The 15,211-nt window shown below is 43.5% G+C and overlaps 1 protein-coding gene across 3 annotated transcripts in view; it reads right to left on the reverse strand.

Moving 5' to 3' along the window:
* cdk17 (cyclin dependent kinase 17) overlaps positions 1-15,211 on the reverse strand; it is a 67,997-nt gene that overhangs the window by 25,057 nt on the left and 27,729 nt on the right. For all 3 annotated transcript variants that reach the window (XM_066705015.1, XM_066705014.1, XM_066705013.1), the window contains exon 3: positions 6,854-7,006. In XM_066705015.1, coding sequence (XP_066561112.1) covers positions 6,854-6,980 — 127 coding nt within the window. In that variant the 5' untranslated portion in view covers positions 6,981-7,006. The remainder of the gene's footprint in view (positions 1-6,853; positions 7,007-15,211) is intronic.

Genomic DNA, 15,211 nt, shown 5'->3' on the forward strand with positions numbered 1-15,211 from the left:
TTATGATGCATCAGAACCCATCTTGGATCGCACATTTCACACCTACGACCCGAAGTGACGCAAATTGAGGAAGGCAGTGGACAACAAATACATTTGCACATGCGGTTGTTTTTGAGAAACAGGATCTGTGATGCAAGATAGAGATATACGAGAAAGAGGTTTTAAAGCTTGAATTGTTGTCCCACACTTTTTTTTTTAAATGGTATTCACCTACAGACATTTCTATAGCAGAAAGAGCTCTGGTAAGCGTTTACATAGGGGTGGGAAGTAAACCAGTAAAAACTTGTCCTCAAACACATGGGGGTGAAAAACCTAAAGAAAATCCAACAGCTGAATCGGAGCTATTATGGGATCAATTCCTAATTTCCAGACTCGCCAAGTTGCTTTCCTACGAGCCGTACATGTTGCACCACAGACACAAGCGCGTTGCAAGTTGGTTGCATGAGCAGGGAGGTAATGATTTTTCCTTTTCTTAAGCTGGGAAATGGCAGACAGAGAGGTGGGTAATCGCATCAGGGGTAGAAAAGTACATCAGCGAGAACATAATCCCCCATCCTGCAGGCCACGCTACACTAACTGCCCTCCCTGCAGAATGCCTCACCTGCCAGGGCACAAAAGAGTAGCGGTGGATGACTGAGCAACGATAATCATAAAGCCTTCTCACTGGTGTTGGCTTTGCCTTTACAGTACCTGCAGACACCGACATTTCAGCACAGCACCGTCTCATCAACACAAAAAATGTCTGACCAACATTTTGGGCTTTTCTTACTGCTTGAAATCCTCTGTAGGTTGTTTCCATTTTCTATTGGTTATCATTTATAGGTACCATGATTAACTCATTTCCTGTGCACATGGCCCTTCTGTAAAACAATACCTTGAAATGGCTTTACTTTGGACAGGATTTGGAGCTGACAGCAACTGTCATTTCCCTCGGGAGACGGAAACTGAATCTTGTTCTGTCAAACGGAATCTGCAAGAACCTACTTGCAACGGGGAGTGTAAATTGATGAACACACACCAAGAATGTGCGGTTCATAACTCTGCGTAAAACCATGCCAGTTCTGCCAATGAACCCGAGATAACCAGACACTCAATGTGAGGGATTTAGCAGAGCAAAATAATAATAATAATCCCATTATAAAGAAAGCAGAGATAAATCTAAGACTGGGAAAGATCTGCCTCTCTCACAAGGAGCTTGAATGAGGAATAACTGCACATTGTCACTCTGAGCAAATGGTGTCTTGATTTTAAGGGAACCTGGACAATATGCAGCTTGTTTGGATCACTTTTCTCAAAATGTTCTGGAAGCTTGAGGGTTTTGTTGCTAGGCAATGGAACTCTTCTAAGTGGGAGATGGAGTGAGAAGAGAAAAAAAAAAAAGTCTAGCATCCAAGTCCTTCACAAGCTTGTTTGTGTAAACACGCTCATTACGCACTCACTCAGCAGAGAGCCAGCCTTTTTAAGTAGGAGGCTGGGGTCTGCAGAGAGAAGTGTTTGCCAGTGGTTCATACTTCCTCCATTAACGTCATCTGAAAAGCTAGGCACAAATCAATAACAGGCCCTTCATTTGCCATGTGTCATGTGCCCTGCATTTCGTGCAGTATCTCACAGAAGGCCTCAGCAGAATCAACTCCATATTCATCAGGTGGGACGAAATGAGAGCTGTGGGAGGGGCCTAGCAGACATTCCAGCATGTTGACTCCTCCGAGGAATGCCAGGCATGGTGATAGCACACGTGGGGCCAGATGGGTTTAAACAATGTGCTCATCAAACTCACTAGCATAGGGCTCCTGTGGAATCTCACGCAAGGATAAACAGTCTCGGCCCCGTTTCTACACACTGGCTGCCAAGATGAGTGAACAGACTAGTCTTCCACTGGACTCATTTATCACAAATGAAAGGGAAAAAATACTGAATGAATGCCCAGTTTTAAAATATGCGTGGAAATCCAGCAGGATTTGCAGGAGCACTGGAGATCTAAACTGGAGCTTGAACATCTACTGAAGGGTTATGATGCTCACAAATGCATTTCAAATATAAAACCAAATCCAATCAAGGAACACCATACAGAGAGATCAGACCTACAAACCCAAATATTTATCCTGTGGAGAAGGGAGGCTATTTTTGGTGAAACATGCTTTAAATGTATATCAGGAATGTAACTTTGTATTCCTTCAAATTTACATGACCATTAGAATTCCAATATATTCCCTTACCAGGTGTCATATACACCTGGTTGCCTAAATCTATCATTTTTGGCAGAACAGCACCTGTAATTTTCCCATTCTATTGTGAGAATAAACACAGCTGATGCAGCGCAGTTATTTGACAGAATCCTGGTAGACAATAATTAACTGGGGAGAAGGGGGGACTGTTTGGCAAGCCTAAATGACAAGAACAGACCCTACTTTCCACCCAGAAATGTCTATTTCTAAATGACTCTATGTCTAGAGTCTCTCAAGCACAGAAAGAAAAAACAAAGTGTGATGGCTTAGTCACAGTAAGAAAACAGTTTTTATGTCACGCATTAACAGGGGGAACAAATACATGCGCACACACTTCCTAAAACACTGCTTCAGTCCTAGGATGCAAGCAAAGCTTTTCCCTCTGATAGGCACTCTTATCAAGTTCATGAAATTCATTAATTAATACATTTAAAATAATTTCAGATCAAATATTATAATTCAGAAAGTGTCCGGCATAAGTGAATGCATTTAATTTTAATAAGGAGGTGCATACCAACAACCAAACTTTCAAGCCCAAGTTCAATTTTTGGTATTTTACGGATAGTAAATAACCTTTTAAGGACACTTCAGGGCCATTGAACAGCAGGTTGGATATAATATAAATGCCTTGCATATGCACACTTTCAGAGAATTCACAATCCATTTTAATAAGGGATTCAACTCCGAGTAATAAGAGCCACAACAGCAGCTATTTACAGAAAGGTGCTCGAGGAGAGCCAGGCCAAGGCCTGCGAGAGCAAAAGAGTAGCTTTCCCTTTCCTCCTCCCGCACTGCTCATGTTGCACCTAGCACTTATCGGCTGCTAACATGACATCTGCAGCCAGACCATCGCATTCACAGCACATCTTGAGCTCGTTATAGCTTGTTCAGTACATTTGTAATGGAGTTAATTATTTGTTCCCCCCACAGCTGAATGCTTTTTAATTAGTGTCCGGGCTCTCATCTCCTGTGTAATTTATATTAGTCATTAATCTAAGAGAGTTACAGAGCAAATTCATGAAGCCAAACTTGTTAAGTGCTCAGCGCACAGAGACCCGGCTGACAACAGAAGAACATTTCTGAGAAGGTTGATGGAAAACTACCAATTCTCAAAATGGCATGTTCCCTGGTGTTCCTACTTTTCAGTACCTACAGAATACATTTATATTGAAGAGCATTCTCTGACAAAGAAATCTAACTGTTATAATACTAACTAAGGTGGTCCACATACTGGACTGCGACTTAAAACCCACAGCAAAAGATGTGTATATTATAACGCACTGTACTAAGGCAGGTTTGATAAAGAGAATAAAAATGAATAACATCCCTGCTTAACTGAACCTTTTAATAATGGTCAGCACAGCATTGATTCTGGAATAGATTTATGTAATCATGCTCTAAGGGACTTATGCAATCTTTTTTGTGGTTGGGTGGAACAGGGTTACTACAACATTGAGGCAACGACATCCATCTACTAGTGCGGTTCATTTACCCAACCATCCCATTACTCTCCTCTACAGTTAGACCCTTCCGAGAGGGGACTAGGCTGACTGTGCTGCTGTTTGACCTCTCTGGCTCTCAGGCAGGTGACTGAAGGTCCTGAAAGTTGTCTGTACCCTTGGTTATCAACAGTGTAGTTTTGCCGGTGCCCGAAAACGCCTCAGTGTGGGGTGGAGAGGGGGAGTCCTAAAGCAAACAAACATTGATGCTGTTGTTTTTTTACTGAATATGGTTTAAAACAGCATCGTCTGGTTGCTCCAATAACTGTGAAGCACAGATGCCAGCCCTTATTCGCTCTTTGGGGTGCTGGGTATCCAGGAAGCTCTGCAGTGCCCGTGCGGAAGGAGTCAAGTGCAGCCGAGCGTTGCCCCCTGCCAGTTTACTGGGCCTAATTCAAAAAACATACTGCTTAATGAGAGTGCTCTTTCACTGCTGCCGCTCCTTTCATCTGGTGGCAGCTCTCACAGCTGGCTTCTTAACAGCGCTCTTATGTGTCCTGTGTAATTGCAGTCACAGGCCCCCAGCTGCAAGGCCCCCCCCACCCAGGTTCCTCACCCCCCCGCCTCCCCAACTTAAGTACCACCTGAAAGGTTAAGTGAACAGAGGGTGCTCGGTGTGACAGTGCAAACGGGCACTTGACACTCAACACCCCCCAAGAAGGGGAGCCCAGGCAGAGAGAAGAAAGCCAAGACTGTTTATGTGTAGAGTGGAGAGACATTACAAGTGTTTTTGGCTATTAGACGTCTGATTAGCTGGAAGCAGGGCGGAGTGCAGGGGGACACACATCTTTAAACGTGTTTTACAGAGAAAAGCCGTTGTGCATAGCCCTCTGAATAGCTTATAGTGTTGACCCATTAATTGCTCTCTACAAATATAATTTGACAGTTTCTCTTACGCTTTTTAAGGATCTACCATGAGCAGTGCTTTTGGGAGCGAGGATTACATTCTCTGACAGACATCCGGGTTAAGACACTGTTTTCATAATTGGATTCTAATAAATAATAAAAACAGAGCAACATGTTTCCCTTCCTGGTAAAAGGACACATTTATCCATGCATTGCTCTACAATGACTCTCACTGTGTTGAGCTGGCCCTGAACATAGTCTTAATCCTAAATTAAGCCTTAACCGTAACCTCAGTCTGAACCCTAAACATAACCCTTACATAACCCTTTAGTCTAACCTTAACTATACCCCTTGGCTTCAGACTATTTATAACTCGAACCCCAGCCAGATTAAAAAAAAATTTCATATAAACAATGTCAAAGCAACTGGCTTACTTTACATGATTTCCAAATGATTCATTAGGATTCGATCACTTTGAGAGAGAGCATTCTGAAGGGTAGTTTTTATCAATTTACAAATGTAAACATGCGGCTGTGGTTTCACAGGCTGTTGAAACGCACTCTTCCTTGCATCTCAAGAAGTGACCTGTAAGCACGAGCACACACTGACAACCATTCAGTCCTTCAGGAAAACAGACATTCTGCCAGTATCACTATTATTACAACTGAAGAACATGTAATCAAAGACATTGTAATCTAAACCACTACTATGTCTGCACCAGAGGATCACAAGGTCACTTCCAATGATGCTTTCAGTGCCAACAGGAAGAGCAAGCTTCCACAGCCCCCGAAGCAATAGGTGCATGCTTGTTTTAATAAATCATATTATTAAATGATTAGGGAGGCGAAGACAGTCAAATCCTAATAAATCATTTGGGAATCCTGACAGGAAAGCACAGATATTCTGGATTATATGAACCCTTTAACCCTCAGGCGGACCCTACCCTTAACACAAATCTGTAGGCATTACCTTAGCCTTAGCTAACCGTACAGCAGGCTTAACCCGTTTCAAACCTGTTTAGAGGTACAGAGTTCTTGCTTTGTTATTTTCTATTTCTTCATACAGAGGAAGAGAAGAGAAACTACTGCTCTGGTGTACCAATATTAGTAACAATTTACTTTTCAAGAAATGCACAGTACACTTTATTGAACCTGTGATTATTAGATGTGAATTATCAAGCTTTCAGCATTACTGAAGCTAGCTGAAGAGAGTATCACATTAATTGAAATTCAGATATATTTTTTAAATCCAACACTTTTGAATCAACCATTGATTTAGTATCTGGATGATCTGTAAATAAAATAAACCCTAAAAGTCTTCCATATTGTACTTGGAGGCATCGTTGGGGGTTGATGAGAATTCCAGTATACTGCATTCTTCCTCAAGATCAGTGCTGTAGTAACCCTGTCCCGCCCAACCATCCCAAAAAAGATTGCATAAGTCTCTTTGAGCCCGATTACATAAATCTATTCCAGAATCAATGCTGTGCTGTCCATTATTAAAAGGTTCAGTTAAGCAGGGAAAAGTATATATATTTAATTGTACATGATGGCACGGCACAGATTGCTTTTGTGCAACATAACTTCACTCAGCTGGGTGTTTACATAAGACCTCCTCAATAAAACAAAGCCTCAATTACAAAAAAGAAAAGGAAAGTTGAACGCTCATCTAAGGTATGGAAAGAATTGATGGCTGATTGTCATCAGCGTGAGAAAAGGGATCATTACTGTAAAATATTCTCTAACATGATGCACATGCTTTCCACTGCCCACTAATAGCCTGAGTGTTTCACTGTTGTGTTTCACTGAGCAGGCAACGGGCCAAGGGGAAGCAGCACTGTTGCCAACAAGTGAACTCACTCTGCATGCCACCCGGTGCCAGCCAGGTGCAGCCGGATCAGTGCTGCTCTGGAGAACCAATACGGTGACACAGAGGGACTGGCAGTGCCATGCATGCCCTCTCCACCCCAGTGCGCCATCCCCGAGGGGAATGTTCACAGACGGGAGTCTGTAGATTCCCTGAGCATTCATCTGTTTATCTGGATCTGTTTGTGGTGTGGAAACTCCAGTGCTACAGCAGAGCCCCCTCCCCCCGCATTGAGGGTCAGACTCTGGGTGCTCTGTGCAGGGGGAGAGAAAATCGTATACCAGGTCTAACTAAAGGAAATTCTAATTTGTTAACTAACAACTGCTATTGCTTATAATATTCCTAATGCAACTTGTACAACTATATTGCTCCTGCCACTGCCATCCCTCCATAGACAGGACCCAGCCCAGCACTCACCATTGTCCTTGATACTGTTCTCCTCGACGGTCATCTGCTCGGCCAGCTCAGACAGGGACTCGTCGACTGTCTGGCTCCCACGCAAGGTGAGGGAGAGCCGCCGCTTGAATTTCTTCATCTTTTCCATTTGGTGCTCCTCCTCCCGGGCCACGCCTGCCAAGGGAAGCCATTATGGGTGAAACAGTCTAAACAAATTCTGCACAGTATAGGTTTTGGTTATACAAACCAATAGAGCCTTTAAGCAATATTTACACAAAAGCATGCACTATATTACAACTGCTACATTTCTACTGGCAAAAAAAACCTAAAACACCTTGGGCTGATAATAAAGTAATAGTTCACATTAATAAGAACACCCAAACAAAGACTCAAAGCTGGCTAAACCACATTCTCAAATCAAGCCAAGTTGTTCAACAGTGTTTTTAATTAGAACGAACTGAATCCACTGGAAACAAACTAACACACAAACAAAGCATGGTTCGAAAAAGCAATGTCTATGGCAGCACGACACAACAACACCCATGCTGGGCCAGTGTCAGTGTTAGCCCTTCCCTCATATTTAAGTCACTTTTTTTTTTTTTTTTTTTTTTTTTATAAACGACTTCCCTCAGTGCTCGTCATCCTCTGTATCTCCACCCCCCTTCAGTGCCAGCCCAGAGATCCTGATTGATTCTAATTGACTTAGCTCCTTCTTGTGGGAGCACTGGATCTTGATTGAGAGACAGAATGAGGACAACCATTTCCCTGCTGTAAGGATTTTAATAGGCAGGATTTTGTCGGTCAGGAACCCGAAACCATCAGAGCACAGCACTCAAGGCTCTGCTGCCATTCAAGCTGGTTTGGACTGGTTTTGACTGGGTGCTCTGCAGAACCAATGCCCTGGAAACACTGGAATTTAGTGGCATCTCTTAAACACTTATGTGATGGGGAGTGTGTATTAAAATAGTCAATTTTAAGAAACTCAGAAAAAAAAGGGGGACTGGTCAATATTAAGATAGAAAAAAAAACCTAATTATTTATTCAAAGGGTGGGGGATTAGTGTTTTTCTGTTTGGTAAAAATGTCACTTTTCACCACATGGTTGTTTGAACAGACTAACTGTGTAAGAATGAACCTTTTGTGCAAACCATTTTCCTGGGCAGGAATTTGACTAGTCAAGGTCTGAATTTGAAGGAAGAGCATGTTAAAATCTCAGGAAATCATGCTTAACTGCTGACTGCCACTAAGTGCTCAGGGCAACTGCTAAATAGCACATGACAGATGTAGGGTAGTTTCTCCTGTTTAGCACAACAATGGTGTACAGTCATTTGTTAAATCAATAAATTTATTTTATGATGTAAAGAACTTAAAAGAATACCTTTGCGAATCAAGAAAAATGATCAGTAAACTGTTGCAACCCCAACCCCCTGATAAACAAAAGGCCAAAAGAAAAGAGAAAATCCATCAGTCCTGTTGTATAAGCAGAGCAAGCATGTAACTGAATGAAGGAAGGACAAATCAATCATGAATCCCTAATTAGAAAACCTTTACTCAATCACCACTTATTCCATCATCAGAAGCCACTGTCTTTTACTTAGAAAGAAAAGTGTCAGGGCACAGGTTTGTGCTTTGCCATTAGCAGGTAGATTTTAAGTTTTGATTGGCTCTTGGCCAAAGAGGGAGAACATTAGAGACGCTTAAAAAATACACCCCCTTGACTCCAATACCTGAAACTACGGCCACAGCCCATTTCTCTCCACTTATACCACCAGCATCTGTAGATGCACTGCCGAGATATCTTTTCATAGCAGGCAAATCCCTGAATGGCCTTGACAACAATCCACCATGTCTGCCACACAGCAACAGGAAGCACCTTGTGCGAGTGCTGTCCTGGCGCAAAACCCTTTAGCTCTGCGCCACTTCCCTGCCCATTGTGTGCTGCTGCTGCCCGGCTCGCCGCCACAGGAACAGCGCAACCCAGCAGGCCGCCTCCTGCGTCATAAGGCAGGACAATCCTCGCTGGCCCCTGCAGATAACACTCAGCACCCCTTGCAGCAGCCAGCACTGCCATCTGCATGGGGGGGCGGGGGGGCAGTGATGTAAAAGCACAGCTGCTTGAGTGATGCTGCTCATACCAAAGCCAAACTGTGACCAATGAAGATTTGCACACAAACATACACACACACAGACAGACAAATAAAAAACAATTATTTCTGACTGTTTCCGATATGAAAGCGTAACCGTGCACAGTGACAATGAGGGTTGCTTAGCTATGGGTTTGTGTTTCAAGCAGGTTGCTGCTGGTCTGCTTTAGGAATGTAGCACGGTCAGCACGAGTGCCCTGTGGAGAGTGAGCAGACAGGAATGCGTACAGGCAACCACAACAGGAGGAAATACCAAAGTCTCTCATCAGAGTCCTGATCTGTGCAGATTCCCAGTGACTCTCCTCGATGCATAGCTGCCCTCGCCACCTGCCGAGAGCGGCTTCATCTCGCTGATACAGGCTGGGACAAACTCACAAAGTCAAATTATATTCCTCGAGAGGACTTAACGAGCAGGGCTGGGTGGTAGGCACTCATTTCCGTTTTCCCTTTCTCAACTGTGTCAGAGCTGCCTGTCTGAAGGTTTTAATTAGCTCCATGGCAACCAAGGGCACCATCTGTTGAAGACGCAGGCAGCTGCCTAGGGGCTTCTAGAGTGGCAGGTCTGGGAGGGATCCTCCTCAGGGGCAGAAGTAGCTGGTCTGCTGATAAACCAACTCTGCCCACTTCGCTAGTGGGGAAAGCACTGCCCTGCTCCCCAGACACATCAGCTGCGATGTCACTCTGATCCAGCTTTCCTAACGTATCCCCCTCAATCCTGCCCACTCAGCATGAATCCCCGTCATCCACTCTCCAGGGGTTTACTGAATCAAGACTTGGGGGCAGGAGTCCCTCATGAGAACGACTGAAGTGTCAGGTCGTGCAGGAAGTGTGAGGATGGATGCTGTTGATTTTGTTTTCCATGCTGTGCATTTGCTTATGTCTGGGGGAGGTGAGGGACGTTTTACGAACGCCTGTGCCGGTGTTCTTTTCTCCCCAGCTGGGGCATCTGTTCTTGAAACTATGAAAATGGGGCAATGTCACTTTCCTCTTTGATATTGGGTGCAAAACCAGACATATTTGCAATCATCATTACATTGGCTTTGGATTGCCAAATGCTTGCCAACAAACATGGCTCTGCACTGTCAACAGCTAATTTCGACTTCATTTCATGAACACATCAAAGTAGGATTCTAGCTTTGTTTTCCCCATTGACAAGGGTGACTGGCTTCATTTCAGTTAGTTCTGCATTAAGGATTGATCAAAGGTCCATTACCTTTTCCCAGGAGCACCAATGAGAGGCGTCTGGCAGTGACCTAAATGCCGAGGCATTACTTATTACACAGACTCGTCAAAAGATTGTCAAAAACAAAATAACTTGACTGGTGATATTCAAAATAAAATCACTTCGGGTGGGGACAATGACCATCTGAAAGTGGCATGAATCTGCACTTGGTGTGCACACTACTAGAAAAAATATTTAAAACGGTAATATTGTAAAAATACAACAAAGCACATAACATCTGAAAAGCATCACAGTAAAGCACTGTATGCTGCTTTACAGTTACTAGGTTGTTCTCAATTCTGTTCTAAAACCTCCACTGACGTGGGAAACCCAACAGGCTTATGGGTAAGGAGGCAAAAGTATTCCCAAGCATAGAGGTATGGTGGGACCACATACACTCACCTAAAGGATTATTAGGAACACCTGTTCAATTTCTCATTAATGCAATTATCTAACCAACCAATCACATGGCAGTTGCTTCAATGCATTTAGGGGTGTGGTCCTGGTCAAGACAATCTCCTGAACTCCAAACTGAATGTCTGAATGGGAAAGAAAGGTGATTTAAGCAATTTTGAGTGTGGCATGGTTGTTGGTGCCAGACGGGCCGGTCTGAGTATTTCACAATCTGCTCAGTTACTGGGATTTTCACGCACAACCATTTCTAGGGTTTACAAAGAATGGTGTGAAAAGGGAAAAACATCCAGTATGCGGCAGTCCTGTGGGCGAAAATGCCTTGTTGATGCTAGAGGTCAGAGGAGAATGGGCCGACTGATTCAAGCTGATAGAAGAGCAACGTTGACTGAAATAACCACTCGTTACAACCGAGGTATGCAGCAAAGCATTTGTGAAGCCACAACACGTACAACCTTGAGGCGGATGGGCTACAACAGCAGAAGACCCCACCGGGTACCACTCATCTCCACTACAAATAGGAAAAAGTGGCTACAATTTGCACAAGCTCACCAAAATTGGACAGTTGAAGACTGGAAAAATGTTGCCTGGTCTGATGAGTCTCGATTTCTGTTGAAACATTCAGATGGTAGAGTCAGAATTTGGCGTAAACAGAATGAGAACATGGATCCATCATGCCTTGTTACCACTGTGCAGGCTGGTGGTGGTGGTGTAATGGTGTGGGGGATGTTTTCTTGGCACACTTTAGGCCCCTTAGTGCCAATTGGGCATCGTTTAAATGCCACGGCCTACCTGAGCATTGTTTCTGACCATGTCCATCCCTTTATGACCACCATGTACCCATCCTCTGATGGCTACTTCCAGCAGGATAATGCACCATGTCACAAAGGTCGAATCATTTCAAATTGGTTTCTTGAACATGACAATGAGTTCACTGTACTAAACTGGCCCCCACAGTCACCAGATCTCAACCCAATAGAGCATCTTTGGGATGTGGTGGAACGGGAGCTTCGTGCCCTGGATGTGCATCCCACAAATCTCCATCAACTGCAAGATGCTATCCTATCAATATGGGCCAACATTTCTAAAGAATGCTTTCAGCACCTTGTTGAATCAATGCCACGTAGAAAGGGGGTCAAACACAGTATTAGTATGGTGTTCCTAATAATCCTTTAGGTGAGTGTACAATGCATGCATTTCAGAGGGGAAAGCAGGACAACCTATGCATTGAAGGTGGTTTAAGGTTTGACAGGATTATTACAAGGGATGCAATTCATCTTCATTGATCCACAGAGTGCCTGAAAAAGCCACTAGGAAAAGACTAGACTCTACAGTGCTTGTGCTGGGAGTGTTGCAAGTAAGGCGCACATATTTGTTACAAGTTGATTAAGAGTCCGATCCTTTTGTCCGCATGGTTACAGCACAGGTTGAAGAGTAATCTCAAGAATGTGGTTCACTTATATGAGAGAGAGAAAAACTAAAACTCACTACTCTCCACGATCTCTTCAATTTCCACAAGGCATGCCCCACTTCCATGTATGAATGCAGTCATAAATCACCAAGAATAGGCCTGGTTGACACTGTTCTCTTCAGCTCTGCTAATAAGAACTACAGTTCAGATACTGAAATCCCATGCAACAACAAAGAAAGCTATTCTAGTACTGACAGTAGGTCAGTTATTGTATCACAGCGCATGCATGTGGCCTCTAGAAAACCCTACCCCTTTTGTTAGGATGTCTTGCAAAAGCCCTTTTTTAAAATGTGGTTTAAACTCCGTAAGGATTGTTTGTACAGTTCTTAACTTTAATCTCCCTTCTTACAGGTGAACCACTGCTATGCTGTGGGCGAAGGGGGAGGATCTGTCCATATATAGGTCAGGGAAGCTGGTTTAAGTAGGCCTTGTGATGCATTTTAAGCTGCAAGATTTCCTGGACGAGTTTCAGTTCTGTACGCTACTGTAGGCACACACATTCCTGTTTTCTCACTGGAAGTCCGTCACGTTTGAGTGCCACATCTGTGCTGCAGAGGTAACCAGGACAGTACTGCTTGTCCTGTGTGGCCACAATGGAAGACAGCTCCAGGTCCCCCAGAAGGCACATTCGGGATTATATTATTTGGAAAGTATGCCAGGATGCCAGGGAGCCAACATTTCATTAAGCAAAGGGTAAACTACTTCGGTGGTCTTTAGATTACGTTTCCTAAAGGTTATCATGCCTTCGAGACATGCCTGTGCCTTTTATTACTTTACCTTGAGATTCCCAGACAAAAGCCTACTTCTGAAATTAATCAGGCATGTAAATAAGAGACCAAACTGGCTCCAACTGCAGTCTTCTGAAAATGTGTATAAAGAACAACTTCTTCATGGACATTATAGAATTACAATATCAGAAAAAAAAAAATCCCTTAAATACCACATTTTAAAAGGTTAAAAGGAATCACCCTTCAACATAAATAACCAACTAAAAAGATCAAAAAAAGATTAGGAAGTGCTTGAAGGCAAACATTTTCTGGGAGTAACAGCTATTTTAAGTTGTACACAAAGCAAGAAATTACATAGTGGTTAAGTAGGGTAGGAACTGATGTTTGAACTTAAACATTAAAACGGTAGCTTTATAATAGCAGAAATAAAAAAAATAAAAAATAAACAAACAAAACAGATTGGGTTTGAAGAGCTACAACGACCAGCTGGCTGCCAGTAAGTATAGCGCCACACTATAACTATAGCTCTCAGTGCACTGGCACATCACCAAAGAAAACAGGAGCATCAGGCAACGAAGCAAAGAGTGCCCTGTAGGTAAATGAGCAACCGAACAATTTACCTCCCTTTCCACAGGGCCTGCGCCTTGGGGGGACCTGACAGAAAACAACAAGGAAAAAAGGCTACACTCTAGGGTGCTCCACTAAGGGTCAGGTAAATTATGCTGAAAAGCTCCTTCAGTTAACCCAATTTTGTAGCCCTGCTTCGTCCACATGGTTTTCATTTTTCTTGGCCATGCAAATGTTTACCTACTCGGTTTCTTAGGGAAATATTTTAAACTAACTAGGCTTCTGGGATTCTCCCTGGCTCCACAGTGTGCACAGCCTTATTGTGGTGAAGTGAACTCTTCTAAATGAACGGGGGAAAATCCACTGGACTTAAACATACATTCATCCTGATATATTTATTTGTGGGGACTTCCGATCAACTGTCATTATATTTTTACTGAGTTCTCCTGACTCTAGTCTAACACACTTCCACGCAGGGTGATGGTCACATGAAAACAAACAGAAGGAAAAAAAAAAAAAAAAAAAAAAGGCACTTCAAATGATTCTCAAACGCATATCAAAAGCAATTATACAAAGTAGGCCAATGTCCTTACAAGAGGGGCACACTCGCTCTCTCCATTTTAATATCCATATGACTTTAGAGCCAGGAGATGCTCTTTTCATCAAAGCAGAGAGTTCAGTTGGCGAAGCAGTCATCCCTTAGGACGGCTGTTTACAGCCTGCCACAGATAAATATCCAATATTCAGCAGCAGCTGTAGGGTTTGATGGGACGTTATCTGGACAAGGGCCGACAGTGCCTTTCCCAGTATTCATCCACATTCAATACGGTACCAGACTGCTTTTGGCTTTGTGCAACCTCCCCCCCCACCCCCATATAGACAATTCTCATTTTATTTGTGATGGCTGCAAACCAACTCAGCAAAACAAATAGAACTCAATAGGGGGCAGGTTTGTACTTTTAGAATCCGAAGGGTGGGGGGGGAGTCAGAATTTGTATTGGGTCGGGGCGTAGGTGTATTTTCACAGCACTCCTGTGTTTAAGTGTGATCGATTTCATGGAAGCCACTAGGGAACAATACTTTTGGATTAGTGTTAAAGAGTCCCTGATCCTGATTTGGCAACAAAACCAGGGTATTGAGGTTTTCTTTTTAAACGTTAAGATCAGCATCAATGCATCCCACCCATTTTCCCCAGTGTGTTGAAGGATCAGTTTCAAACCGAATTCAATCACAGTATGAAAATCACCACGACTGGGACCTACAAAAGTGCTTGGGTCTGTCGAGTGAAGCCTAGAAGTGTTTGCATTTACAGAATGCTCTGGACGAGAAGATTACAGGAACCTAAATTCTAAATGGAGCACCGAGGACGGGCAACTGTTGGTGGTTCAGACAGCACAAGAACGCAAGTTAATGCCCATTAGAACGAGTGGGCAGATATGGTCACAAAAGAAAACACTTTTCATGCGCCAGGTGCAATTCTAACGTTTTGACAGGTTTTCCAGTGCAATACTGTGAAGGCCTGGATTGCATTTGTATGGATTTTGAATCACCGTGCCAGCGAGGCCTTTTTTAAATGCAACAGCAGGCTCGGGAGCCAGGAAAAAGCACTAGTTATTAGCAGTACTGAATCGAGGCAAGTACTGGGCATGGGAGAGGTGGCAGAGAGAAGAACCACAGAAAGAACCTGCAAAACCTCAAAGCTGAAGACAAAAGCCCTCTAAAGTCTATGTCACAGAAACCACTTGCGTTTACCGCTGCAGTTTAGTGTCCCGGAATAAATAACTGCCTAGTAATGAGACCGCGGCGGGGAAAAGCAGTAGCAGCCTTTTTTCCTTCA

Source organism: Amia ocellicauda, chromosome 5, assembly GCF_036373705.1.
Source record: "Amia ocellicauda isolate fAmiCal2 chromosome 5, fAmiCal2.hap1, whole genome shotgun sequence".
Lineage (NCBI taxonomy): Eukaryota > Metazoa > Chordata > Actinopteri > Amiiformes > Amiidae > Amia > Amia ocellicauda.